General features: G+C 43.0%; 1 protein-coding gene across 1 annotated transcript in view; it reads left to right on the top strand.

Moving 5' to 3' along the window:
• LOC135089576 (zwei Ig domain protein zig-8-like) overlaps positions 1–25,879 on the top strand; it is a 79,398-nt gene that overhangs the window by 35,864 nt on the left and 17,655 nt on the right. The window contains exon 5 of the mRNA XM_063985319.1: positions 15,038–15,203. Within this exon, the coding sequence (XP_063841389.1) occupies positions 15,038–15,203 (166 nt within the window). The remainder of the gene's footprint in view (positions 1–15,037; positions 15,204–25,879) is intronic.

Here is a 25,879-nt window from a genome sequence, read left to right on the forward strand (position 1 = left end):
GCCGCCAGCCACACTCGTCCAGCGGATCCCCCAACAACAGGGGAGGAAATACACAGCAAGTCATGGTTATAAATGACTCCAGCTGGGGAGGGAAAAATGCTGTTTACCTTTTAATGCCCTGACTCAGTGAAGAGACGGACAGATGAGAGGACGGACGGGTAGGCAGACAGATAGATGAATGGACAGATAGACTAACAGACAGGCAGACCAAGATAAAGGTGTATAGATATGTATATAGACAAATTTCCAAACAAATACAGATGAGAGGAGTGACAGATAGACAAACTAATAGACGGATAGATAGGCAGACTGACAGATAGACGTATAGATATCTATATAGACGGATTCCCAAATAAATACAGATGTAGGAACAAATATACAGATAAATGGATACATGAATTGATAAATATTGGAAGATGAACATATAGGAAAAGATAGATGGATACTTATTGATAGATCGAAGTAAAAATATTGATACATTCATATATACATGCATGCATATACTGAATACATACATAGACATAGTTAAACAGACTAAGAGACAGACAGGCACAAACACACACACATGGACTGACAGGCTTATGTACGAGTATATACACACACACACACACACACACACACACACACACACACACACACACACACACACACACACACACTGCACTACTCTACACTACACTAATACACTAACACACACCGCTCCTTCCTCCCTCTCCCTACAAACACAAAATCACAGTGGAAAAAAAAAAATCCCTGAGTTTACAAATATAACTTTTTTTTCTCGTTGATGTTTTTCCAGCACTTCCATCCAGCACAGGGAGAGAAAGGAGAAAGACAGGCAGCGAAGTGCGGAGGGAGAGAGAGACAGTGAATTCTCCAGTCCAGTGGCGGAGAAATTCATTAGTAAATTAGTGTAAAAAAAATAGGTCAGTTTGTAGGACTTTGATGTGCATTGAGTAATGAGCTTGATTAATTAGAAGTGTACCCTGAGGACACACACACACACACACACACACACACACACACACACACACACACACACACACACACACACACACACACACACACACACACACACACACACACACACACACACACACACACACACAGACATAGAGAACGATAGACATTTCCCAAAGGAGGAAGGACAGAGGAAGGGGAGAGGATAAAGGAGGAAGGAGAGAGGATGCCGGTAATGCGAAAAGGAGAAGCAGGAATAGAGGTTAATGCGGTAAAGAGGAGGAGGAAAGGAGATCAGTTCGTGGAAAAATGAGGAAGATATGATAATGGGGCGAGGAAGACTGAAATGTAATGATGATGAGGAAGAAGAGAGAGAGAGAGAGAGAGAGAGAGAGAGAGAGAGAGAGAGAGAGAGAGAGAGAGAGAGAGAGATAAGTGAAGCAATGTTTTACTTGAAGAATTAAAAACTGCCAGTACAAAATGTATGTAAAAATATGTAATTTCATTAAGTTTAATAAAAGAATAACTTTGTTCTAATTGGCAGCAATGTTAGACTTGAAACTTTGCCTTGTCTGACACTCGCGGCCTACCTGGAGGAGGAGGAGGAGGAGGAGAAGGAGGAGGAGGAGACGGCAGGGGGGGGGAGAAACAGAAGCAAGATGAGGAAGCGAAGGAGAAGGAGGAGGAGGAGGACGGGAGAGAAGAAGAGGAGAAAGAAAAGAAGAGGAATAGGAGAACTAGGAGGAGGAGGAGGAGAAACAGAGGCAAGGTGAGGAGGCGAAGGAGGAGGAGGAGGAGGAGGAATTGGAGGAGCACGGGATAGAGAAGAGGGAGGAGAAAGAAAAGAAGAGGAAGAGAAGAACTAGGAGGAGGAGAAAAAGAAGAACTAGGAGGAGGAGAAAAAGAAGAACTAGGAGGAGAAAAAAAAGAAGAACTAGGAGGTCGTAATAAGAGTAGTGGTAGCTAATATGAAACGAAAAGAAATTTGTGCATAGATAATGAAAGGAGGAGGAGTAGGAGGAAGAGGAAGAGAAAGAGGAGGAAGAGAAAGAAGAGGAGGAGGGCTGTCGTAGTACTATTAGTAGCGGTGGTAAAGTTAATATGAAGCAAAGACGCGCATGCGGAAGAAATGAGAAGAGAAGGAATATGGAAATGAGGAGATGGAGGAAGATGAAGAGAAAGAGAAGACTTGGGGAGAAAAACATAATGAGGAAGAGGACTAGCAATAAGAATATAAGATGTAGAAGGAGAAATAAGAGGAGGAAAATGAGGAGAAATGAAAAACCGACTGACTGACTGACTGGCTGTATGTAGTAGTAGTAGAAGTAGTAGTAGTAGTATGATCACTATTATTATCATTCCTTGCTGGTTAACTGAATGACTAACTGACTACCTGGAGAAATGATACTGACTGATTGACTGACTGGCTGTATGTCTGATTCACTGGCCAGCCCCATGTCTGACTGACTGGCTTACTGGTTACTGGTTAGATCAGTGGTTGACCAACTGCCTGATTAACTAGCTGGGTGAATGACTAAATGACACCTGGCTGTTTAACGCACTGATTGGTTAGCTAACTGGCTGACTGACCTGATGGTTGATTGCCTCGCTAGTTGGTTGACTGATTGACTGACTGACTGGATGGTTGACTGACAAACTGGCTGTCTCAATGATGAACTGGTGCGCTGGTTGAAAAAAAAAAAAAGACTGGCTAACTGATTCTCTCTCTCTCTCTCTCTCTCTCTCTCTCTCTCTCTCTCTCTCTCTCTCTCTCTCTCTCTCATTAGGATGGATGGCAGCGGCGGTAGCTTGAAACTTTTAAAAAACAATCAGCGTTGAGCAGTCCCACGTTAGCTGCCAGAACGCTACACGGCAACAGTAAATCTCTCTCTCTCTCTCTCTCTCTCTCTCTCTCTCTCTCTCTCTCTCTCTCTCTCTCTCTCTCTCTCTCTCTCTCTCTCTCTCTCTAAAAAAGAACAAACGAGCACGGCCAGGTAACTCAATACAGGTAACAGGAAGGGAGACGACGTTAATTAGCCTCAATTTACCTTTGTTATCTTACTACTGTTGTATATTCAAACCCTGATCACCTCTCCTCCTCCTCCTCCTCTTCCTCTTCCTCCTCTTGCCTCTCTTCTCCTCCTCCTTCCTCTTCCTCCTCTTTCTCAGGTAAACGCCTCGGAAAAACTCGGTTCCCAATTTTCATTTTTCGTTCATGCTCCCTTTCCTCCTCCTCCTCCTCCTCCTCCTCCTCCCTGTACCCTACCACCACCACCATCGCCACGCCCTTGAACGCCTCCACAACCCCCCCGCACACTATTAGATGAGGGGTTGGGGAGAGGGGGGGGTTGAGTTGCAGCCCTACACACACACACACACACACACACACACACACACACTCACACACACGCACGCACTGACAGGTAAAGACGCAGCCGCTGACACTTTCTTTGTAGTTTTTTTTCCTGAGGGAGGCGCAGCAGAAGGTGGCAGTTTATTTATGCCGCGGCGTGGTGCGTGTGTCTGTGCCTCGCGTAAACACAGCGATGGATGATAAACGGCGGGGAAAGCAAAGGCGAGGGAATGGAAGGTGTTATGCAGTGTGTCTCCTGTTCATCTTCTCTCTCCTCCTGTTCTGCTGCTGCTGTTAACTACTACTACTGTTCTACTACTACTGTTCTACTACTACTACTACTACTACTACTGTTCTACTACTATTACTACTACTAACTTTAATACTACTACTATTATCACTAACTGAATAACTATAACACCAAGAACGAAACCAAAGATCTAGTCAGCTTGCCAGTCTTTCAGGGAGTGAACGATATAGCCAGCCAGTCAGCCAACTTTTCTGTCATCCAGCCGCCAGTCATTCACTCACGCATTCACTCAGACACAGCGTCTCCCCTGGTGGGCAGTATCAGAATTAACTAGTCACTCCTGCGATTTTCCACCACTTTTGTGCTCTGATGAAGGAAAATGATAATTGTTATGGCCAAGTGAATGGACGAGCAGGGCATGAAGGGAGGCGAGAGGGGAGGAAGAGCAGCGGGAAGATGGAAGAGCAGGAACAAGAGAAGGAGAGGGAAAGAGAAGGAAGGAGGGAGAGGAGAATGACAACCCAACCAACCTGTCCCATAACCCTTCCTGTTTACATCCCTTGTTTACTCTCGAACCCTTGACACATGTAAACACACTCACCACAATTCACGTATCCCTCTATCCTTTGTCCATACCCCTCACCCTCACCCCTACTTCCACCCCTGACGCAGCACCCTTCCTGAGCCGCCGCCCTCCGTGACTTAATGTTATAGTGAGCTGTTATTGCCACTTGCAAGGCGATGGGGCTTGATGGTGATGGTGGCTGGCTAATGACGGTGTAATGTAATGGGGGTTATGGTGCTTGAGAGAGACTGTGAGAAGGAGAGAAGGAGAGAGAAGGAGAGAAGGAGAGAGAGGGAGAGGGAGAGGGATTAAGATTTTTGTTCATTCCAGTTTGCTGTCACGAAGATTCTCTCTCTCTCTCTCTCTCTCTCTCTCTCTCTCTCTCTCTCTCTCTCTCTCTCTCTCTCTCTCTCTCTCTCTCTCTCTCTCTCTCTCTCTCTCACGGGGTTATTTCTTTTCGATTCTTCCCTCCCTCCCTCCCTCATTTCTTTCCTTCTCTCCCTCCCTCCCTCCTTCCTTCCTTCCTTCCTTCCTTCCTTCCTCTCCTCCTTCCTTCCTCTCCTTCTCTCCATCCTTTAGCTCATCGTTCCTTCTCCACACGGTCCGACTGAATCATGATGCGGAAGAATTGAAGAGAAGAGGAGGAGGAGGAGGAGGAGGAGGAGGAGGAGGAGGAGAACTTAAGGCTGTACGTGTCTTCTAAGTAAAGCAGAAAAGAAGTAAAGTTTAATTATCAGACTCACAACACCTCCTCCTCCTCCTCCTCCTGCTCCTCCTCCTCCTCCTCCTCCTTTCAGCCCCGTGTTCAGTGTGCTCTAAATATTTGTCTGTTCCTTCTGCTGACACCGAGGGAGGAAGGGCGTGGGTGGGCGTGGTCACAGCCTCCGCCATGCCCCCTTCGTGACGCCACAAGTTCTTGACCAATAGGATTACAGTATGTCGTGAAACTCAGCCAATCAGAGGAGGTTTACGTCATAACTTGATTTCTGTTTTTTTTTTTTTTTTTAGATTTTTCGGAGAGAGAGGGAGAGGGTTCCTAAATCTAAACACTATGTACTACCAACACACACACACACACACACACACACACACACACACACATGTTGTGCTTAAGTTTAATATATTTTCTTCCTCACCAACACCCATTCCTTTACATTACGCCTCCTCCTCCTCCTCCTCCTCCTCCTCCTCCTCCTCCTCCTCCTCCTCCACCTCCTCCTCCTGTCATGTTTTTATTTGCAGTAATTCTTAAGGAAATTACGAAATCTTTTTTAAATGAGGATCAGCAACTTCTTTCATTTCTCTCTCTCTCTCTCTCTCTCTCTCTCTCTCTCTCTCTCTCTCTCTCTCTCTCTCTCTCTCTCTCTCATTTTTAATTCGTTTTCCAGGTATTTTGTTTTTCTTTCCCCCTTTACTTTTACCATTTGTTATTCTCTCCTCCCCTCTCCTCTCTTCTCTCTTCTCTTTTCTCTTTCACTTCCATTTTTCACCTCTCTGTCCATGATTTCTTTCGCTTCTACTGTGTCTGTCTTTTTTCCCCACTTTGCTTTTAATCTAGTTTATTGTTTCCCTATTAAATCATTGTTCGTTGCTTTGATCCTTTGTTTATCTCCCTTTTCCCTTTTTTTCCGCTTCTTTCATGTATTCTTTCCCATTTTTCCTGAGTCTTCGTTTTTTTTTTTTTTCCGGCCCGTTATTTCCTCCGTCAGTCTCCCTGTCTTGCTGTCCATCTTTTTTGTGTGCCTGTCCGTCTGCATTTCTCTCTCTCTCTCTCTCTCTCTCTCTCTCTCTCTCTCTCTCTCTCTCTCTCTCTCTTATCTTGTACATTTTTATCTATTAGTCTCTCATTCCACCCATCTGTGTATCGGCACTTTCCTTTCTTTCAGCGTTCTTTTATCTTTAATTCTCTCTTATTCCCCTATTTCCATTTGTGTCCATTAAATTATCTGTCTTTCCATCTTCGTTTATTTTCTCATTTTTTTTCATTAATTTCATTTTTTTCTGTCTTATTACCTGTCTGTCATTGCATCTCTTGACTTACCCGTCTGCCTCCTTTCCCGTCTATGTGCCCTAAGTCTGTCTAGAAATGCTGTCTGTCTGTCTGTCATTTCTTTCACTTGCCTGCCTGTCTGTGTATCTCATAATTTGCATCTGTCTGTACTCTCGTTCGTCTGTCTGTCTCTGCCTGTCCATCCGTCTATTTGTCTGCATTCTTGCTTACCTGTTTATCTATTTGTTTATCTATACTCTTGTTCTCCTGTCTATTAGTTTGTCTGACCTTCCGTTTATTTGTTTGTCCTCTCTCGTTTCTTTGTGTCACCGTCTATCTGTCTACCTGTATGTCAACCCGTCTCTCCATCTGTTCTCTCGCTCCCCGCCTGTCTATGGTCTGGCCCCTTCGCTTGCTCATCCGCCACCCTGTTGTACTTATGCCTTTGTCCACTTGTCTCTTTGTCCCTCTGTCTCTGTGTTCACCTGTCAGTGTTCATTAGTCTGTCCGTTTGTCTCTGCTCATCTGTCTCCCTCCTTCGGTTCACTCGTCACCCCACCTGTCTCTTTGTGTCTGTCCACCTGTCTTTCTGTCTCTGTCCCTTTGTCTCTGTGCGTCTGTGCGTCCCGTGAGCGAGGAGACGAAGTTGGACAGCTGGACTTGGTTCTTCTCGCTCGCACAGAAGTTTTCTCTTTGATGTAATTTGTGCCGAAGAAAAGGTGATGCTTGTGATGTTTAGTCTGCTTTCCTTCCTTCCCTCCTCCCTTTCTTCCTTTCCTTCTTTCATTCCTTTTTCTCTTTTCTTTCTTCCTTTGTATTTTTCTTTCCTTCCCTTCTTGCCTTTCCTTCTTTCATTGGTCTTCCTCCTTCTTTTCTTTCCTTCTTCCCGTTCTTTTCCTTTCCCTTCCTTTCCTTTCCGTTCTTCCTTCTTTTCATCCCTTCCTCCCTCCATCCTGCCTTTCCTTCCTCCCTCCCTCCCCTCCTTCCTTCCTTTCTCCCCTTCCTTTCCTCCCTCCTTCCCTCCCTCCCTCCTGTCAGCACCTATACCACACCACACCACCACCACCACCTCCACCACACAGTCGTGCATCCCCGCCTTCTGTTGTCTTATTGCACCCTTTCCTTGCCTTATTCCGGCAGGATGACACTTGTACACACACCCAGAGCTCCCTGCCATGGCCCACACCCTGCCGCCTCCTTCCCTTCACTGTTTTTTTTTTCCCCTTTTTTTTCGATCATTTCTCATTTTTCTGTTTTTTTTCTGTTTTTGTGATTTATTTTTGTTTCTTACCGTTTTTTTTTTTACTTTTCCTCACTTTTTTCTGTATTTTCTTGTTTTTATTTCAGTTCACGTTTTTTCTATATTGCTTTTCTTGTGTTTTTATTTGTTTTCTGTTTTTTTCTTTTTTTCCTAGTTTCCTTACCTATTCTTTATCTCACTGTTTTCTTATCCTCACTTTCTCAATTGTCTTTTTTTCAATTTTTTTTCATTTCCTACTCTTCTCATTCTTTTTTCTACGTATTTTTTTTTTTACTTTTTCTTTTCTCTTTTTTGCTAATTCCTATATATTTGTTTTTTTTTTCTTTTACCTATTTTGTACTTTTCACCTTACCTTACTTGTTCACTCCACCTGTGTGTGTGTGTGTGTGTGTGTGTGTTCACTCTGCCCACTAATCTCACTACCAACCCTCCATATCACATACTTAAGTTTACTACCATACTCGTATTTACTTACCTGCTTTTCCTTCTCATCACCTTACACACACACACACACACACACACACACACACACACACACACACACACACACACACACACTACACACAAACGTACGTCGTTCACCCTCCCTCCTTTCTTCTTATTCCTCTCTCCCTTTCTTCACCTCTCCCTTCCTCCCTCCTTCCTTCACATCCTGCCTCCTTCACGCCCACCTTCCTTCCCCCTTGTCCCTTATCCACAACACATTCATCATCTTCCTCCTCTTCCCCCTCTTCACCCACCTACCTATCTCCCTTCTCTTCCCCCTAACTAACATACACATTCCCTCTCTTATCCGCCTCCACCACCCCCCTCCCCGTTCTCCTTTCCCTCCTACAGTGACTCGAACAGCGACAAACAACAGGCGCTTCTCTGCCCGGCAAATGAAGTGGAAACACAGACAAATAGGCAGACCAGCAGCTGACAAAGGCCTGGCTGGAGGTGGTGTTTTATACTCAGACGCCTGGTGGTGCAGTGAAAGGGTACTGCTGTGTTGCGTTACCTGGTCTGTTTGGTACCTTTTGTTTTGTATCTGTGGTGAAGGTGTGACATTGTTTGTGGTGGTGGTAGTAGTAGTAGTAGTAGTAATAATAGTACTAGTAGTAGTAGTAGTAGTAGTAGTTTTTTTCTTAGATGATTTTTTACCTGTAGCTAGTGAGTCATTGGAAAAAAAAATGAACAACAAGAACAACAACAATAATTACTACTACTACTACTACTACTACTACTACTACTACTACTACTACTGCTGCTGCTACTATTACTACTACTACTACTGCTACTACTTTTACTATTACTACTACTATTACACCACCACCACCACCACCAACAACAACAACAACAACAACAACAACACTATCACTAGTACTATCACCACCAGACAGGCAGGCAGACGGACAGGATGATACATGAAGGGGTTGAAAAGTTACGAGAACGGTTGGGAGGGAACGGGAAGGAGGAGGGAAGGAAGAGGAAAGAGAAGGAATGGGAAGGAGGAGGAGGAGGAGGAGGAGGAGGGGAAGGAGGGGAAGAAACTTAAGAAGGGTTGACACGGTTCGTAAAGACTGAAGGGGAGAAGGAGTGTTATGGGGACTAATGGAGGAGAGAGAGAGAGAGAGAGAGAGAGAGAGAGAGAGAGAGAGAGAGAGAGAGAGAGAGAGAGAGAGAGAGAGAGAGAGAGACCGTCATTGTTTTTAAGTATAGTTTGTAGTTAGTGTATAAAACATCAATAAAACATCAATAAATTTCAAGAGTACAATTGTTATTTTAAGTGTAAAGTATAGTTAGGTATATCTAAGCATTTTGGGTCCAGATATCTATTAGTTTATAGTAAAAGCGTGTATTTGCACTAAAAACAAGAAAAGACAAGAGTAACAATGTAGAGAAAGGTGTAAAGTGCCGGAACAGGTTAAAAATAAAATAAATGACAAGATAAATGAAAAAAAAATACTCAAGTTTGTGCGTATCTCAGTGAGTGTAGAATGTAGATCATGCATGTTAGATTGTAAAGAATGTAGAGGAGGTATAGTTAGCAGCATTACATGAATACCAACATCAGAATTTGAATGAGAACAATGGTCAAACAAAACCCAATCTATTTTATGGACATGACACTAAAACACCAGTAAAATACATAGCGGTGTGTAATTTACGTATTTCACTTTTGGATGCAGAACTTTGGGTGTATATCACGAAAGAAAGATGTAAGGGATGAACAAGAGATATAGAAGTGTGTACGTATTTCACTATTGGTGGATATACGTGTGTGTGTGAGAGAAATAGTACAAGATATGTATGTAGATGTGAAAAAGTTGTGTGTGTGTGTGGGTGTGGTCATTGGTGTAAAAATGGTCGTGTGTGAGGGTGCAGTGTGGTGTGGTGGTGGTGGTGGTGTGGTGGTGGGTGTAGCAGCTGCGGGGTGTAACTAGTGAGTCATGAAAAGAGAGAGAGAGGGGGAGGGAGGAGGGAAAGGGAAAGGAAAAAAAAAAAAAAGAGAGAGAGAAAGTGTGTGAGGGTGGTGGAGAATTTTCCGCTAGATTAGCCAGAAAGATAAGAGAGAGAGAGAGAGAGAGAGAGAGAGAGAGAGAGAGAGAGAGAGAGAGAGAGAGAGAGAGAGAGAGAGAGAGAGAGAGAGAGAGATAATTAAATGAGAAGAAGAGGAATAAGAAAGAATAAGCGGAGGGGAAAGAAAGTAATTACAAAGAAGTACACGAAGAATGCAATTAAAAGAAAAGAATACTGAAGAAGAAAAAAATACGAAGGAAAAGAAACAGAAAACGTAGTGACAGAAAATTAAGAGTAAACAAACCAAAAGAGAAACGGAAGAGAAAAATAAAGACGATGAAAAGGAGTAGGAGGAGGAGGAGGAGGAGGAGGAGGAGGAGGAGGAGGAGGAGGAGGAAAGCGGAAACGAGAAGAGGCTTTGCAAAATACGAAAACAGACTTGTGGAAGAGGAAATAAAAGGAAAAAAATAAGTAAAAAAAAACAAAACAAAGGAAAAAGATGGAAGAACTGTGAATATGGAAAAAAACTCTTAAGTGCCAGTACATTAGAAAATACTGGAAAATGTATTCTATTTTGAGAAGATGAGGAAGAAAGCAAATTGAGAAGCTTAATGAAGCCATGAATAAAGATAAAATGTTTGGCGAGGCGTAGCGGGGAGCGCGAGAGAGAGAGAGAGAGAGAGAGAGAGAGAGAGAGAGAGAGAGAGAGAGAGAGAGAGAGAGAGTGTGTGTGTGTGTGTGTGTGTGTGTGTGTGTCATGTCCAAGATAAATAACTCACAGAAGCAAAACAAGATAAAATGCAAATAAAAAAAAAAGTTTAAATTCTCAGCGTTCTTCAAGTGTGTCAGCTCAAGTTAAAAAGAAGAAAGAAAACAAAATAAATGAGACGAAACAAAAATATTAATGGGAGTCGCAGTTTTTCCCTTCTTTCTTTCATCCCTTCTCTTTTATCACTCTTCCTCTTTTTTCACTATGACTTCTTAACATTATTATCATCTCACTACTACACGGAAAATAAAACATGGCAAAAGTTTAACCCTTTAACTGCTGTTTAACTTACCTTGTCTTGATCGGAAGCCACTCGAGATGTTTCTTGTCGTACATCACCTAGATTATTAAAGTTAGAAAGGATTAGAAGTTAAAAATGCATAGGAATACGAAGGTAAGCTGTCTCTTTCTCCGTCAGTTTTGTTTACTTTGGTCTGATTGTTGGTGAAAATTGTTATTCGATGTAGTCTGGTTTCTTAATACCTATCCACCTCTAAGTAAGGTTAAGGGTAGTGAGGATCAGGGTTTGAAATGCATAGGAATAGGAAGGTACGCTCTTTCTCCGTCGATATTTTTATTTTCTTGTGTGTGTGTGTGTGTGTGTGTGTGTGTGTGTGTGTGGTTAAAAAATGTATCTTGTTACTCGATGTCGTCTGGTTTCTAATACCTAAACTAACTTAACCTAACCCTTGTTGTCTTGTGTTTCTTTTATCTTTTCGTTTTTTTTTTTTTTTTTCCGTGTGTTTTAGCAATGTACAAAACGGTACTGAGAAAACTCTAAGGTGGTAAGTGATGAAAACTCTGAACTGTGTGTGTGTGTGTGTGTGTGTGTGTGTGTGTCATTTTAACTGAGGCTTAATACCTTTCTTATGCTGTCAAAATAGTTCACCAGATTTCTTTTTTAATTCATTCACTTCTTATACCAGGTTAGAGCTTTCCCAATAGTACCTTACTGATTGTGCTTCGTTCTAATATATATAGGTTGGACACTGAAAAGTTATTCTATTCATTCTATTCCTACTCTCTCCTGTACGTGCTTGTAAAGGTCTTGTACTGTACCTTTAGTGTTGAAATGTTAGGCTAATCATCATGACCTCTACCTTCAAATCAACTCTGTACCTCCTCTTTCCCCGTCCCCTCTTTCCTTTCCCGTTCTCTCCCCTCTTCTCTCCCTTTGATAGCAGCAGGGTGGGCCAGGGAAAGGAAGAGCAAAGGGGGAGGCAGCTTGACATTACCCCGCTGATAACTATAATGCTGATAAGGCTGTCGTAAGCTATTTGTGGAAGGGAAGGGAGGGCACATTATGGCAGGTATTCTGAAACGTTTCGATCCCTCACCACAACCATTTTCAAAGGCCACAGAGACGATTAGCCCGATTTTCAAGCCCGTTTCTCCTGTTTATAATGTAGAATTGTTATTAATCTGCCACTAGAACCATAAAAAACACCCTTAAAAATCCGTGTAACTTGAACCACTAGAGTCTTTTGAAAATATTAGAAGTGGAATGTGGAACTGTTTCAGAATATGGTGTTGTGGGTGAGGGGAGGACAGGGATGGGGGCCTTTGCGATGAAGAGGGGCGAGGAAAAGGGGAGATTAGAGGCGTGGATGAGGCTGAACGGCCCGAGGGAGGGGAAGATTAGGAATGTGGGTGGGATGAAGTGTGTGACTGTTGGGGGAGTAAGAGGGGTGAGAGGAAGGGGAGATTAGGGGCTTGGGTCGTGAAGGGAAGTGGTTTAAGGGTCGTACAGAGGAAGAAAAAGGGAGGTCAGGGGCGTGGCAGGAGAGAAGAGAAGCTGGGAAGGGAAGAGTTTTGAGAGGGGACTATGAAGAGAGAGAGGAAAAAGGAGGGAGAAAAGAGGGAGGAGGAGGGAGAATAATAATGATGAGTGGGGTGTTTTGGAAGTTCGTAGAAATGGAGAGGGAAAGGAGTGAGAGGAAAAGTGGGAGAGATGGGGAAGGAGTGAGAGGAAGAGCGGGAGAGGTGAGAGCGAGTGAGGTAATACTGGTTGGGGAGAAAGAAAAAGTTACGCCGACGCCCATATCCTCCCACGCCCATGGATGTTTGTTTTCTACGCCTCCATGCCGCCCACTTTTCCCCTCCAGTCCTCCTCTTTCTCCTCCTCCTCCAAACTTTGTGGTATTTTGTTTTCAAGTTTTTCAAATTTCTCGTGGTTTCATTTTTTTTTTTTTTCGCAACGTTTATTTCAACACTTCCCCTCCACGTTCACCTCGGCGCGCGAATTCGAGATGTGATTCATGTGTTTTTGTTCGTGTATGTGTGTGTGTATCCAAAGATTTATTGCTACACACACACACACACACACACACACACACACACACACACACACACACACACACACACACACACACACACACACACACACACACACACACACACACTATAAACTCATTTTTCAACTGGTATTGTAAGTTTACAAGTACAAAACTTGAACAACAACAACAGCAACTACTTACGTCCAGTGACCTCGAGCAGCTTTGTGTGGTGTGTGTGTGTAGTGTGTGTGTGTGTGTGTGTGTGTGTGTGTGTGTGTGTGTACCCTAAAGAAATGCATCTAGTCTTTCAATAAGCGTAAACTGTCTTTGTTCTTCGTTTCTTTCCTTTTTTTCTTCTTCCTCTTCCTGTTCTTGTTTTTGGTATTCTTCCTCTTCGTTCTTTTCATCGTCTTTTTCTTCGTTTTTCTCCTCCTCCTCCTCGCGGGTCGCGGGGATTGTTCATGCCTTTTCACTTGCCCAAAAAATTCTTCTCTCTCAGGTATCCACCACCACGGTCTAGAATTGTCAGGTGTGTCGGGAGTCGTGGTGGGTGCCAGGCGGTGCTTTCAGGTGTCACGTAGCGCTAATGAGAGGCCGCAGATGGTCACGGGTGGGGCGTGAAGGTGTGTGCTTGCAAGTGACGCTCATCTTTTGGAATAGAACACTTGGGTGGGCAGCGTTTTTAGACGTGCACTAAATCACACACACACACCAACACACACACACTCGTAAGTAAGTAAGTAAGTAAGTTTATTGACTACTACTTTCAAGTACAGTATACGTATATTCCAACATAAGATTTTTAAAACAAGTTAGAATATCAGTTAAAACCTAAAAGAAAACATAGTGGTCCAACACACACACACACACACACACACACACACACACACACACACACACACACACACACACACTCACACACACACACACACACACACACACACACACAGTTACTCTTGCGTTAACAAAATCACCACGTTTATCCTTCAATTTTGGATAATCTTTTTTGACTTTCTCTGTAAAGACTAGCACCTTAGTGGGCCTTTTTTTTTCTCTTCTAACATGCGGTTAGATTATCAAGCAAACTTCTTTTATTGCATTCAGAACCTCCAATGAAGTCTTTTATAAATTTCTGAACAAGTGCTACAATCTTCTTCCCCAACAGGTGTTTAAATGAACAGGATGTTTGATAAAATAGATCACAGTGTCTTTTAGTTATCATATACTCTACTCCTTTCATTATCCCAACGTTCCTTTAGTGCCATCTTCCAGCTCCTATCCCTGTCAATTCCTGTCCAGCCACATCTGTCCTTACCATGGCATCACGGAGCCGGGAGCCTAATAATGACCTGTCCCACCTGATCACCGAGTCATCTGTACCCGCCACACATCACCTGTCTCGCTTCAGCCATACGTACCTTCATTAGCGCGCCTCTGTTAATGTGACGCGGGCGGCGTGTCACTGTTCCTTTAGTCACTGTCACCCTTTGCTCCTTTCCTTACCATCCTCATAATTCTTCCCTACGTTGTACACGGTCGCTTCCCCACCAGATCCTGTTAGAATTATCACATCACCTATAACTTCTAGAAATTGTTCTCCCCTGGTTGGTTAAGATATGTTGCCTTTTTTGTTTTTTATCGTGGTTGGAACTAGCGTGGGTGAAACATAATCATTTCGTGTCACAGGGAAAGGGTTAACAGAGGTGAGAATGGCACAGTAACATAGCTATCTGTCATCCTGACCTTACTGTTTTCTTCACCTGTTTCAGCCCTCAGCATTCGAAAATTAGGAAATAACATTGACACCTTTACAGGAAATTTTACATTTATCTTTTATTCACACATTTCCAAGAGTTACCTGTACTGCTTTTCTTGTCTAACCCCAGTCCTCCTTAACATACGTAAACTCAAGTTAAAATCAGCACTCTTTTTCAACTTACATCTCCAGTGCCACATAACTTAAATCACCCCCAAATTCCAAGAGTTACCTGTAATGCTTTTCTTAATTTTACCAATCCTCCTTAAAACACACAATCCCGTGGTAAAATCAACACCTTTGTGGAGATATCAAGACGTTACTTGCGAAAGTTACCTGTGCTTGCCCCCGACAGGTGATCGACTACGAGGACCTTGGTGGCGTGGTGGTGGTGACGCACACGGGACAGAAAACGGTGAGCCAGCTGTTGGTGAAGAGAGCCGAGCCTTCTGACTCCGGGAAGTACACGTGTCAGCCCTCCAACGGCGAGGCGGCCTTCGTCATGCTACACGTCTTGTACGGTGAGTCGCTGGCAGTGCCCTCAAGTGCTCCGGGTTCCCATGAGGACTGTTTTTAAAGGCCACGGAAAAAGATTAGCCAGGTTTTCATGGCTTTTTTTTTTCTGTCGATAATGCAGAATTGTTAAAGTATCAGTAGAATGATGAAAGCACTGTTGAAAACCACCAGTAACTTCCACTGAAGTTTGTTGGAAATTGTCGAGAGAGGCGCCGAAGTGTTTTGAGAATGTGGCCCTGTCTGTGTGAGGGAGAGAGTGAGTGGGTAAGGTTTGTGCTGCCATTATTCATGTATCCCTGTCATGATTTGTATCTTGAAAGCAAAACCATTGTAAAACGCGTCGATCAGAGAGAGAGAGAGAGAGAGAGAGAGAGAGAGAGAGAGAAAAGCTAATCCTTATCCATGTGGCGTCGTGTTTTCATTTTTTTTTTTCATTTTTACTTAGAATATCACCCCTAGTTTGTATATTCACTGTTCCCTTTAACTCCTCCCACTGTACCTGTGCGTCATTAAGTGTCATAAAAGCCAATTTTCTCACCTGTGGCATCACCCGTTGGCACAAGGAGAGGCGTAATACAGTCACCTTACCTGTACTCCCTGTGTCACCTGTACGTGGCCCCTTCGTACTTCACAGCATCCCTTGTCACGAACTTAGTGTAAAAATGACGAACTGTAATGACTAATAGCAAACAGCTGTACCTTTGCCTTTCCTCCCTCACCCTCTCTCTCTCTCTCTCTCTCTCTCTCTCTCTCTCTCTCTTGTGTTTTTCTATAGGTTATTTTTACCCCCGTCATGTTGTGTGCGTATGCTGGGCTGTAATGGCTAATGGACGGGAGGTGTCACATTTCATTGAGTTAGTTGGGTCGCCTCAGTCGCTGGCATTTGTTCGTATTCGCTGACTTGACTCCTGGCCATCTGGCGGTTACCTCTCCTACAGGTTTGGAACGTAATGTAGTTTTATGTAGGTATTGTGGGGTTTATCTCAGGTATTGTAGGGTTTTTTGAGGATATCGTGGGCTTTATTCAGGTATCGTGGATTTTATTTCAGGTATCGTGGTATTTTCGCATATTCTTTCTTTACTAATTTTGAGTATGTTAATTTCTCTTCTCTCGTCTCTGTCTCTCTCTCTCTCTCTCTCCTCTCTCTCTCTCTCTCTCTCCTCTCTCTCTCTCTCTCTCTCTCTCTCTCTCTCTCTCTCTCTCTCTCTCTCTCTCTCTCTCTCCACAGTTCATCATCCTTCTTGGCACCATTATTCTTTTCCGTCCTGTTTTAATGATACAAATCCCACACCATTTTTTTTCTTCCTGTTTTTTTTCACCTTTTTTTTTTATTTTGCACATTTATCTAAGTTTTATTTTATCTTTCCTTTTTTTGTTAATAATTTTCTTTTGTTTTCGCATCTAGTTTGTTCTCTCTACATGATTTTTTTTTCTTTTTATAATACCAGTACACTTTATTCTTTACTTCGATTTCCTTTTTTTTTTTTCTGATATACTTTTTTTTATTCTTTTCTTTTTAATAATATCTTTCTGTTTTGTGTGTGTGATCTTTTCGCATCTAGTTTGTTCTCTCTACATGATTTATTTTCTTTTTATAATACCAGTACACTTTATTCTTTACTTCGATTTCCTTTTTTTTTTTTTTTCTGATATACTTTTTTTTATTCTTTTCTTTTTAATAATATCTTTCTGTGTGTGTGTGTGATCTTGTCCAGTAGCTTAAGTGCAACATTTCCCTTTACACTTTTTTTTCCTCGGCTTTCTTCTCTACACTACAGTTGTTTTCTTACTGTGTGCATTAAATTTTTTCCCGCGTTTTTTCTGTTCCATATTTCTTGTTCTTGCTACTTTACTGCACTCTGCTTTCGTCATGTTGTGTAAACCTTTCGCTGCCTCCTCCTCCGCCTCCTAAATACCCCCACAAGTCACAGGGCTCTGGGTTGTGGCGGGGCTGCGGGTGTGCGAGGGGCGGCGATTGGGGGAGGGGGTAGATGTAGCGGGTTGGCTATATTTAGGGAGGCGACGTGGCTTGGCGGCGCGAGACGTAACGGGGTGGTGACAGAAATTTGCTGCTCCTCCGCCACCTACAGGAGTTTTGTGACCCGGGTTGTGTGTGTGTGTGTGTGTGTGTGTGTGTGTATGTGTGTGTGTGTGTGTGTGTGTGTGTGTGTGTGTGTGTGTGTGTGTGGTTTATTTGCTTAACTATATCTGTATAATTTTTCTCTCTCTCTCTCTCTCTCTCTCTCTCTCTCTCTCTCTGTGTGTGTGTGTGTGTGTGTGTGTGTGTGTCGTATATCTCTGTGTTCTGAATGTAACGTGTTTATTAGTCTGTCTGTCCTGTCTCTCTCCCGTGCTGTTAATTGTATTACACCCACTGCTACTCTACTCTTCCCTTTCCTCGTTACTTCCCTCCATGTTTTTGCGTACCAGTGACCACCACCAACCACCACCACCACCACCACCACCAACCACACAGTTTTCAGTACTCCTCCTTCTCCGCGTAATCTCCTCGGCCACACGGTCTCGTCTCCTCCTCGATGTTCCGTAGGGCCTCGTTTATGTCCCCTACCAATTGCACCTCCTCCTGCAGGAACTCCTGAAGGGGAGACACTACCGACCTTGTAACACTTAAGTACATTGTGTGTGTGTGTGTGTGTGTGTGTGTGTGTGTAAGGGTACAGGAATGTAGTGTTATTTTCTTTTCTCTTTTTTTCTCTCCCTTATTTCTCTTTTCCTTCCTTTGCTGATTTTTATTTCTTTACTTTTAACTTTTTGTGTGTGTGTGTGTGTGTGTGTGTTCCATCCCTTCAGGTTAATATATCTCTGCTCTCTCCACTTTATCACCTTTACCGTTTATGATAATGAAAAAAAAAAAGCAAGGACGTTTCTGTAACCTTTTTTTTTCTAACGAAGCTTCTCGTGTACTGTCACCCCGCCGTGTGTGTGTGTGTGTGTGTGTGTGTGTGTGTGTGTGTGTTTAGATAAGCATGATGGGGTTCGGGAAGGCGCCAAGAGATGAGAGAGAGAGGGGGGGTAGGGGGGCAGGCATTAAAGTAAGAAATAGAGGGAGTAGGTAGGGGACGGTAAGGAGGGAGAAGATGAGATGCGAGATAGGCCGGGAAAGAGGGAGACGAAGAGAAGGAGAAAAGAGAAGGGAGGGAGGAAGACGGAGAGGAGGGGGAGAAGCGAACGTAAAAAAAAATAATAAATAAATAAATAAATTGATAAATAAAAAAAAATACTGAAGATCATAAGGATTGTGAAGAAAGGCTTAGGTTCTTAGACTGAGATAATGAGTTACTTACCTGTACATCTCCTCACCTGTACACACACACACACACACACACACACACACACACACACACACACACACACACACACACACACACACACACACAGCGTCTTTCCTTCTTTCACAGAGCTATTGCATATCTTAACCTCCTCCTCCTCCTCCTCCTCCTCCTCCTCCTCCTCCTCCTCCTCCTCCTCCTCCTCCTCCTCCTTAATGTCTCTTACCGTCACTCTTCTCACTCATCTCTCTCCTCTCCCCCATTCATTTTCTCTTATCCGCTTCTTTTTATCACTTTTGACTTCTTATCTTGTTTGTTTATTCCTTCCCTTTCGTCTTCGATCGTTTTTAGAAGTTTTTATTTATTATTATTATTATTACTGTTATTATTTTCTTATCTTGTGTCACTTTACTTCTCCCTTCTTTCATGTTCGTCTCTTCATCTTTATCTTGATTTATATGCCTTTTATTTTTGTTTTGTTTTGGTTTTCCTTTAAGTCATGAACCATCAGCGACCTTTAACCAGATTCTCTCTCTCTCTCTCTCTCTCTCTCTCTCTCTCTCTCTCTCTCTCTCTCTCTCTCTCTCTCTCTCTCTCTCTCTCAACTTCCTCCAAGCATTCCTTCCTCTATTTACCACCACCTCCTCCTCCTCCTCCTTCTCCTCCTCCTCCTCCTCCTCCTCCTCCTCATTGTCACCTTCACGTTTCATTTCCCTCGTTTCTCCTGGTTTGCTCAGTTCACACATCCATGCACGCCCTCCCTCACTCCCTGCCGCTCCCCAACGCCTCGCCAACGCTGAAGCCCCATTTTCTTAACGCCTGTATGAACGCTAAGGGTCGTGCGAGAGAAGCAGTGGGGAAAAAAAAATAATCTGGTAATTAGATTTAAGAGGATGGCATTCGGCCCGGACTTTCTCTCTCTCTCTCTCTCTCTCTCTCTCTCTCTCTCTCTCTCTCTCTCTCTCTCTCTCTCTCTCTCTCTCTCTCTCTCTCTCTCTTTGTGCGTAAAATTTCATATAAAATGCATATTAGTGTTTTCATATGACGGGGGAGAGAGAGAGAGAGAGAGAGAGAGAGAGAGAGAGAGAGAGATTGGGGGGAGGAGGCGATGAATGAGTAAGTAAATTTAAATGGAGAACGTATGGAAGAATAAGGAAACAAAGTGCAGCAAAGAGGAGGAAAGGGAGGATAAGAGAGAGAAAAGAAAAAAAGAGAGGAGGAGGAGGAGGAGAAGGAGGAAGAGAAATGAGGCCGTGAGATCATCATAGTGACAGAGGAGGCAGTTGAAAAGACCAGTAATTGAAGAGAATGTGGCAAGGGGAGATTAAGTAACGCAGGGAATAAACATGGAAGAGAGGAGAGACTGCGAAACGGAAGATGATTAATGAGAAAAGGGAAGACAGAAAGAGAGAGAGAGAGGGGGATAAAAGGAGGAAAGCGAAACAATGATAACACACTCCTGCCTCATGTTTAAGAAGTAATGGCAAGATTAAACAAGCAATGACAGAGTAGCAATTTCTAGCTATTTTGTCTCTTAGTTTACCCTTTTCTATACCCTCTTTTCATCAGTACTCACCTGTCGAATGCTACTACACACTTGTTTGCATGTTAATTAGGCCCTTTGAGTGATTTTAGAACCCTCAGCACCTTTACCTGTGACGTAAAGAGGGGGATCTAATCGAGGTATTGATGGACTGAGCAAGGGAGGCATAAATAAGGGTGTGTTTTGAAACCCTTCGTTCTCTCAATACCATTTTCAGAGGCAATGCAGACGGTTAGTTGGGTTATCATGACTGGTTTTACTGTTAGGCTAGACCGCAGTGATGGCAGTGGCCTGTATCTTGAAACGCTTTGTTTTCTCAAGGATTATTTTCGAAGGCAACGTAAATGGTCGGGTTATCGTGAATTGGTTCCCTATTGCTGATGCAGGACCCATGTTAGTCTAGACCGCAGTCATGAAAACCACAATGCTTTCCACCAAACAAGGGCCCGTATTTTGAAACCCTCTGCCCTCTCGTAAGATTTTTCAAAAGACGCACGTACTCGTGCATGATTACTGAAGTTATCGTGAAATGGCTTCCCTATCACTGCTGCAGAATCCATGTTAATCTCTCACCGCAGCCATGAGCACCACAATAATTCCCACAAGACTGTGGCGTGTATTTTGAAACACTTCCTTATTAATTATCGCACAGTCATGAACACCCTAACAATTTCCGCTGGAGCCTCTTAAAAGTAGTCGAGGAAAGACGCTGAAACGTTTGAGAGCCCGTTTTCCTTTTCCTAGCTTTAGCAATCGCCCGGTTTCCTTTTCCTATCCTTAGCAAACATCATAGGAGCAAAAGCAACGAGTTCAGCATTGATAGGCTTAGATTTCAAGAGGAAACATATGAAACATGTTATCTTTCCTTAACAAAGTAAGCTACGAGTATAAACATAGGTAATTCAAAAGCACACGGAGCCTATCAGAAGTGACGGTAGCGGTGATGGTGGTGGGAGAAGAAATAACGTCTCAAATAGCCGGCACATAACTACAATGGAGTCAATCATAAGGTTATTAGTACAGAGTTAGGGAAGAGATGTGAGAGATTAGGCAAATTTATGGACAGGGATGATGGATGGTCAGGGATATTAGTCTTTATACAGGCACTGCCACGCGTAGGCCTAGTGGATTCTTGCCGCTGCCCTTGTGTTACTGAGAGAGAGAGAGAGAGAGAGAGAGAGAGAGAGAGAGAGAGAGAGAGAGAGAGAGAGAGAGAGAGAATAATTAGGGACAGAAGGGGAGAGAAAATAAGTAGGGACAATAGAGAGAGAGAGAGAGAGAGAGAGAGAGAGAGAGAGAGAGAGAGAGAGAGAGAGAGAGAGAGAGAGAGAGAGAGAGAGAGAGAGAGAGACTTTTACCACAACACATCGCCCCCAACCTTCCACCACCACCACCACCACCACCACCACGCCACATAAAGCTCCACTCCAACTTCTCTCCCTTCCACATTCCCCTCTGCTACCCACTCCAATCCACCCCATCCCCTCCTATCATCCCATTTCCCCCCCTAACTTGCACTATTACCGCTACGTTTACTGTGGTGGGGGAGAGGAGGGGGGGCGATGTCGGAAGCGTACTGTATTGTCCATTTCTCCTCCTCCTCCTCCTCCTCCTCCTCTTCCTCCTCCTCCTCCTCCTTCGTACTGTTATTTTTTTTTTATTTTTCTTGCATCATTTAACTTTCTTTCCTTGTTCACGTATTTTTGTTTTTCTTTTATTTCATATTTTTATCGTTTCTTTTTCCTATCCATTTTTATTTAGTTATTTTAGGAACGCGAGAAAATTGGGTCCACTGTTATTTCTTTCTTTTTTTTTTGTCTTCCTGTTTTTTTTTCTCGCCCTCCTTCATTCATTCTTCATTCCCTTACTTTTCTCCAGGAAGCGCTCTCTCTCTCTCTCTCTCTCTCTCTCTCTCTCTCTCTCTCTCTCTCTCTCTCTCTCTCTCTCTCTCTCTCTCTCTCTCTATCTCTCTCTCTACGCATTTCTTCTATTTCTCCTACTGCTCAGGTGTAAAGGAGAAGGAGGAGGAGGAAGAAGAAAAAGAAGAGGAGAAGGAGGAGGAAGAGGAGTTGGAAAAGGAAAAAGAAGAGGAAAAAGGAAAAGAAGAGGAAGAGAGTAGAAGAAAAAAAACAGAATAGGAAGATGAAAATGGGAAGGAAAAGGAGGAGGAAGAGAAAAGAAGAAAAGGAAAAGAAAAAACGAAAAAGCAGAATAAGAGGAGGAGGAGGAGGAGGAGAGGAGGAGGAGGAAGAGGAAAAAGAAAACGAGGAAAGGAGGAGGAAGAGAGAAGAGGTGGGGCAGCTGGTCGTTTTATCATCCTCTCTTCCCGGTATTGATTACATGTATTAATAAAGGAGACACTGGAAAAAAATAAATAAATAAAAAAACAGAGCTGCCCGGAACTCGTGTGTTCCTTATTGAGTCTTGACCACGGACTGAACCTCAAAAATGGGAGTTATTGTTGCCTCCAGTACGAATGTCTTAAGTGAACCTGACCTCCGCCTCGCCCTGCTGCTATTGCTTCTCATCCTCCTCCTCCTCCTCCTCTTCATGTAAGGAACGTCTGGATGAACTTGCATAGCTTCACGACACGCAGGTGAAGGAGGAACCAAATTGAAGTGTTAAGCATTTTTTAGATACTCCTATAACAACCCAAACATCAGTAAATATTTCGCTACAGATTTTTGCAGCCTCAGGAGAATCAATGGTTGCAAAATTATACCAAAGCGTTTGAAATCCCTCGGAGCGAAACACTTCATCAGTTGCGTCACTAACATGGGTAACAAGCTGCCTCCTCAAACCGTGAACACTATCCGTGAATCGAATCCTTTGAAAGTAAAACAGAGAAATACTTGAAAGCGAATCCTCAGCAAACTCTATTCTTGTCTGAATAAACACACACAAAATTACTGCTCCCGTGTGTACATGACTAACTATTTTATAAAACTGTGGGGGAATATTTAACGCACCCACACTGTATATATATATATATATATATATATATATATATATATATATATATATATATATATATATATATATATATATATATATATATATATATATATATATATATATATATATATATATATATATATATATATATATATATATATATAATGTCAGTGTATATATTTGCACAGACGTGTACAGTTCACCGTAGGTTAATAAGAACTTCCTTTCATCTTTTCCTATGATTTTTTTTAATACTTTGTAGTACTTTCCCAAATATTTCCATGTCAACGCAAGATGGAGGAAGTGGTAGACAGGTAGGAGCCTTCTCCCTTCCTACCCTATCTCTTTGCCCTGTATATTAGCTCTTTGCCCTGTATATTAGCAGTAGTTCCCAAGTAACCTTGTAAACATCTCAAGATATGATACTGTTTGGTTATCCTTTGTAACTCTGCTCTCCACAAGTACCAGAATGCTGAATCTCCCCAAACACGCATCATTCTCACTTCTCTTCCTTCCTTCTTAGTTTTAAATCATATGTTTGCTTGCAGTGTGTGTGTGTGTGTGTGTGTGTGTGTGTGTGTGTGTGTGTGTGTGTGTGTGTCGTGGGTCGTCGCCATAAACCATGAGGTAATGAACGCCTGGGCCAGGTAATGCGGGGATTAGTCTGTACGCCTGGCGCGACCCCCGCACAGGTAACGGGTAAGGTGGCGCGTGTTTGCTGCTGCCTCGTCACCCACGAAGGATGTCACCGCGCCGTGATTTGTGGCGGTGGTAACGCGGGGGAAGGCACGCCAGGTGTTGGGGGCTGGGGGAGTGGTGGGAGAGGTTGAGGGTGGGAGAGTGTTCCAAATTCATTTTCTCTCATCGGGTGCTTTTTATCACTTGACTTCTATCTTGTTTGTTTATTCCTTCAGTTTCGTCTTCGATCGTTTTTAGAAGTTATTTATATTATTATTATTATTATTATTATTATTATTATTATTATTATTATTATTATTATTATTATTATTATTATTATCACTAGTCATTTTACTTCCCCTTCTTTCATGTTCGCCTCTTCATTCATATTTCTTTATTTGTATTCCTTTTATCTTTTTTTTTTATTTTTCCTTCGCGTTATTAACCATCAGCGATCTTTAACTAGATTCTCTCTCTCTCTCTCTCTCTCTCTCTCTCTCTCTCTCTCTCTCTCTCTCTCTCTCTCTCTCTCTCTCTCTCTCTCTCTCTCTCTCTCTCTCTCTGTCTAATATCAGCCTTCACTGGGATTTTAATGAGTTTTCTTCGTTCATTATTTTCATTATTTTTACCTCCTCCTCCTCCTCCTCCTCCTCCTCCTGTCTTCCTTTTCCCTTCCCTCTCCATTGTCTTGTGTGTGGCGCCCGGGGAGTGATGGCCGCGGGAAAAGATATCTGTGAGAGTTTAATTTGCAGCCACAGCGTTTAAATGAACACCACCTCGCTGAACGCACCTCAAAGACCGCATGGGGTGTTAGGGGGAGGAGGAGGAGGAGGAGGAGGAGGAGGAGGAGGATTTGGCTCGTTCGTAGTGGTGTTGGAATGTATAGTTCTTGTTTTTTCTTTTTCTCTTTTTTCATTAGGTTTTATTTCTGTCATTCATTTTTTTATTATTTCTTTTGTATTTTTCGTTTCCTTTTTTTCTTATTTTGTTCTTCATGGTATTTTGTGTTCGGTTTTTTTTTTGTATACTTTTAGTTTTGTAGATTTGCATTTTTTCGTCTTCATCCGTTTTTTTCGTTCGTTTTGTTACTCATAGAACCTTATTCTTTCATTCATTACGGAAATTATCTTTTGTTTATTTTATCTGATGTATTTTCTTATCTTAGGCAGATTAGTCTTTATTTATTTGAAAGACGTAGTGTCGCAGTTACTACTACTACTACTACACACACACACACACACACACCCTTGTAACAATTCACCTTTATTGTCGACCTGTTCAGCTGTTAATTACTCCCTCATCATCTCGCGTCTTGCTTCACACCTTCGTGAACGTGATGGCTCAGTAGACTTCTTCATACCTGAGCTTACCTGTGCGTTAATTAGTTCTCTGGTGAATTCTCAGAGATTTTTCTGGCCTCGTTGTCCTTCGTCGTTAATGAGAGAGAGAGAGAGAGAGAGAGAGAGAGAGAGAGAGAGAGGTGGAGGTGGGGGGGAGCGGCTGCATGCTATAGACAGTGTGGGAAGAGGAGAGGGGGCGAACTAGTGGATTAAAGAGGGGAGAGGAGGTTGCAGGAAAAGGTGAAAAAGTTTAAGATAGTAAGTGGGATGTGTGTGTATATATATGTGTGAGAACAAGAAAATATTTGCCAGCTCTACACACAGTCATGCGTAAGTTTATCCTTTTATTCATCTTTTTATTCAATCTTAAAAGCAGTGGTGTAATAGTTTATACAAGTTAGAAGAAGTAATAACTGCATATTTACTCCACAATTAAGTCATCCCAGTACATGCATATCGTAACCACCAGTAAACACCACCACGCTTCCTCCCCTGCAGTCACACCACTTGGCACAACACTCGTATCTAAGTGGATATTTTTCACCCGCTAACGATCACATCAATTCCATGAAGTCCCGAGCTTTGAAGAGCGTCCCTCTAACACTCCCCTTCTCTGGGACTTAAAGGGCCTCTCCTCTCCCTGTTTGGGGCGCCTCTCATGTGCAGCCGACTCCATCCACGCACGGCACTTTTCGAGCTGGTGGAATCAAAGGCTGTTCGTTCCCTCGCTGTAGTGGGGCTTTCATATGTAAGGAGGGTGCTGGGTGGGAGTTCTACACGCCCTCATCTGACGCTCTGTAGACACGCGAGATTCAAAGGATGTTTTTCGTCTCCTCGCGCTTGTTTGATGGGCTGTCTTCACTTAGTGCGTCTC

The sequence above is a fragment of the Scylla paramamosain genome, chromosome 33 (assembly GCF_035594125.1).
Source record: "Scylla paramamosain isolate STU-SP2022 chromosome 33, ASM3559412v1, whole genome shotgun sequence".
In the NCBI taxonomy this organism is placed as follows: Eukaryota; Metazoa; Arthropoda; class Malacostraca; order Decapoda; family Portunidae; genus Scylla; species Scylla paramamosain.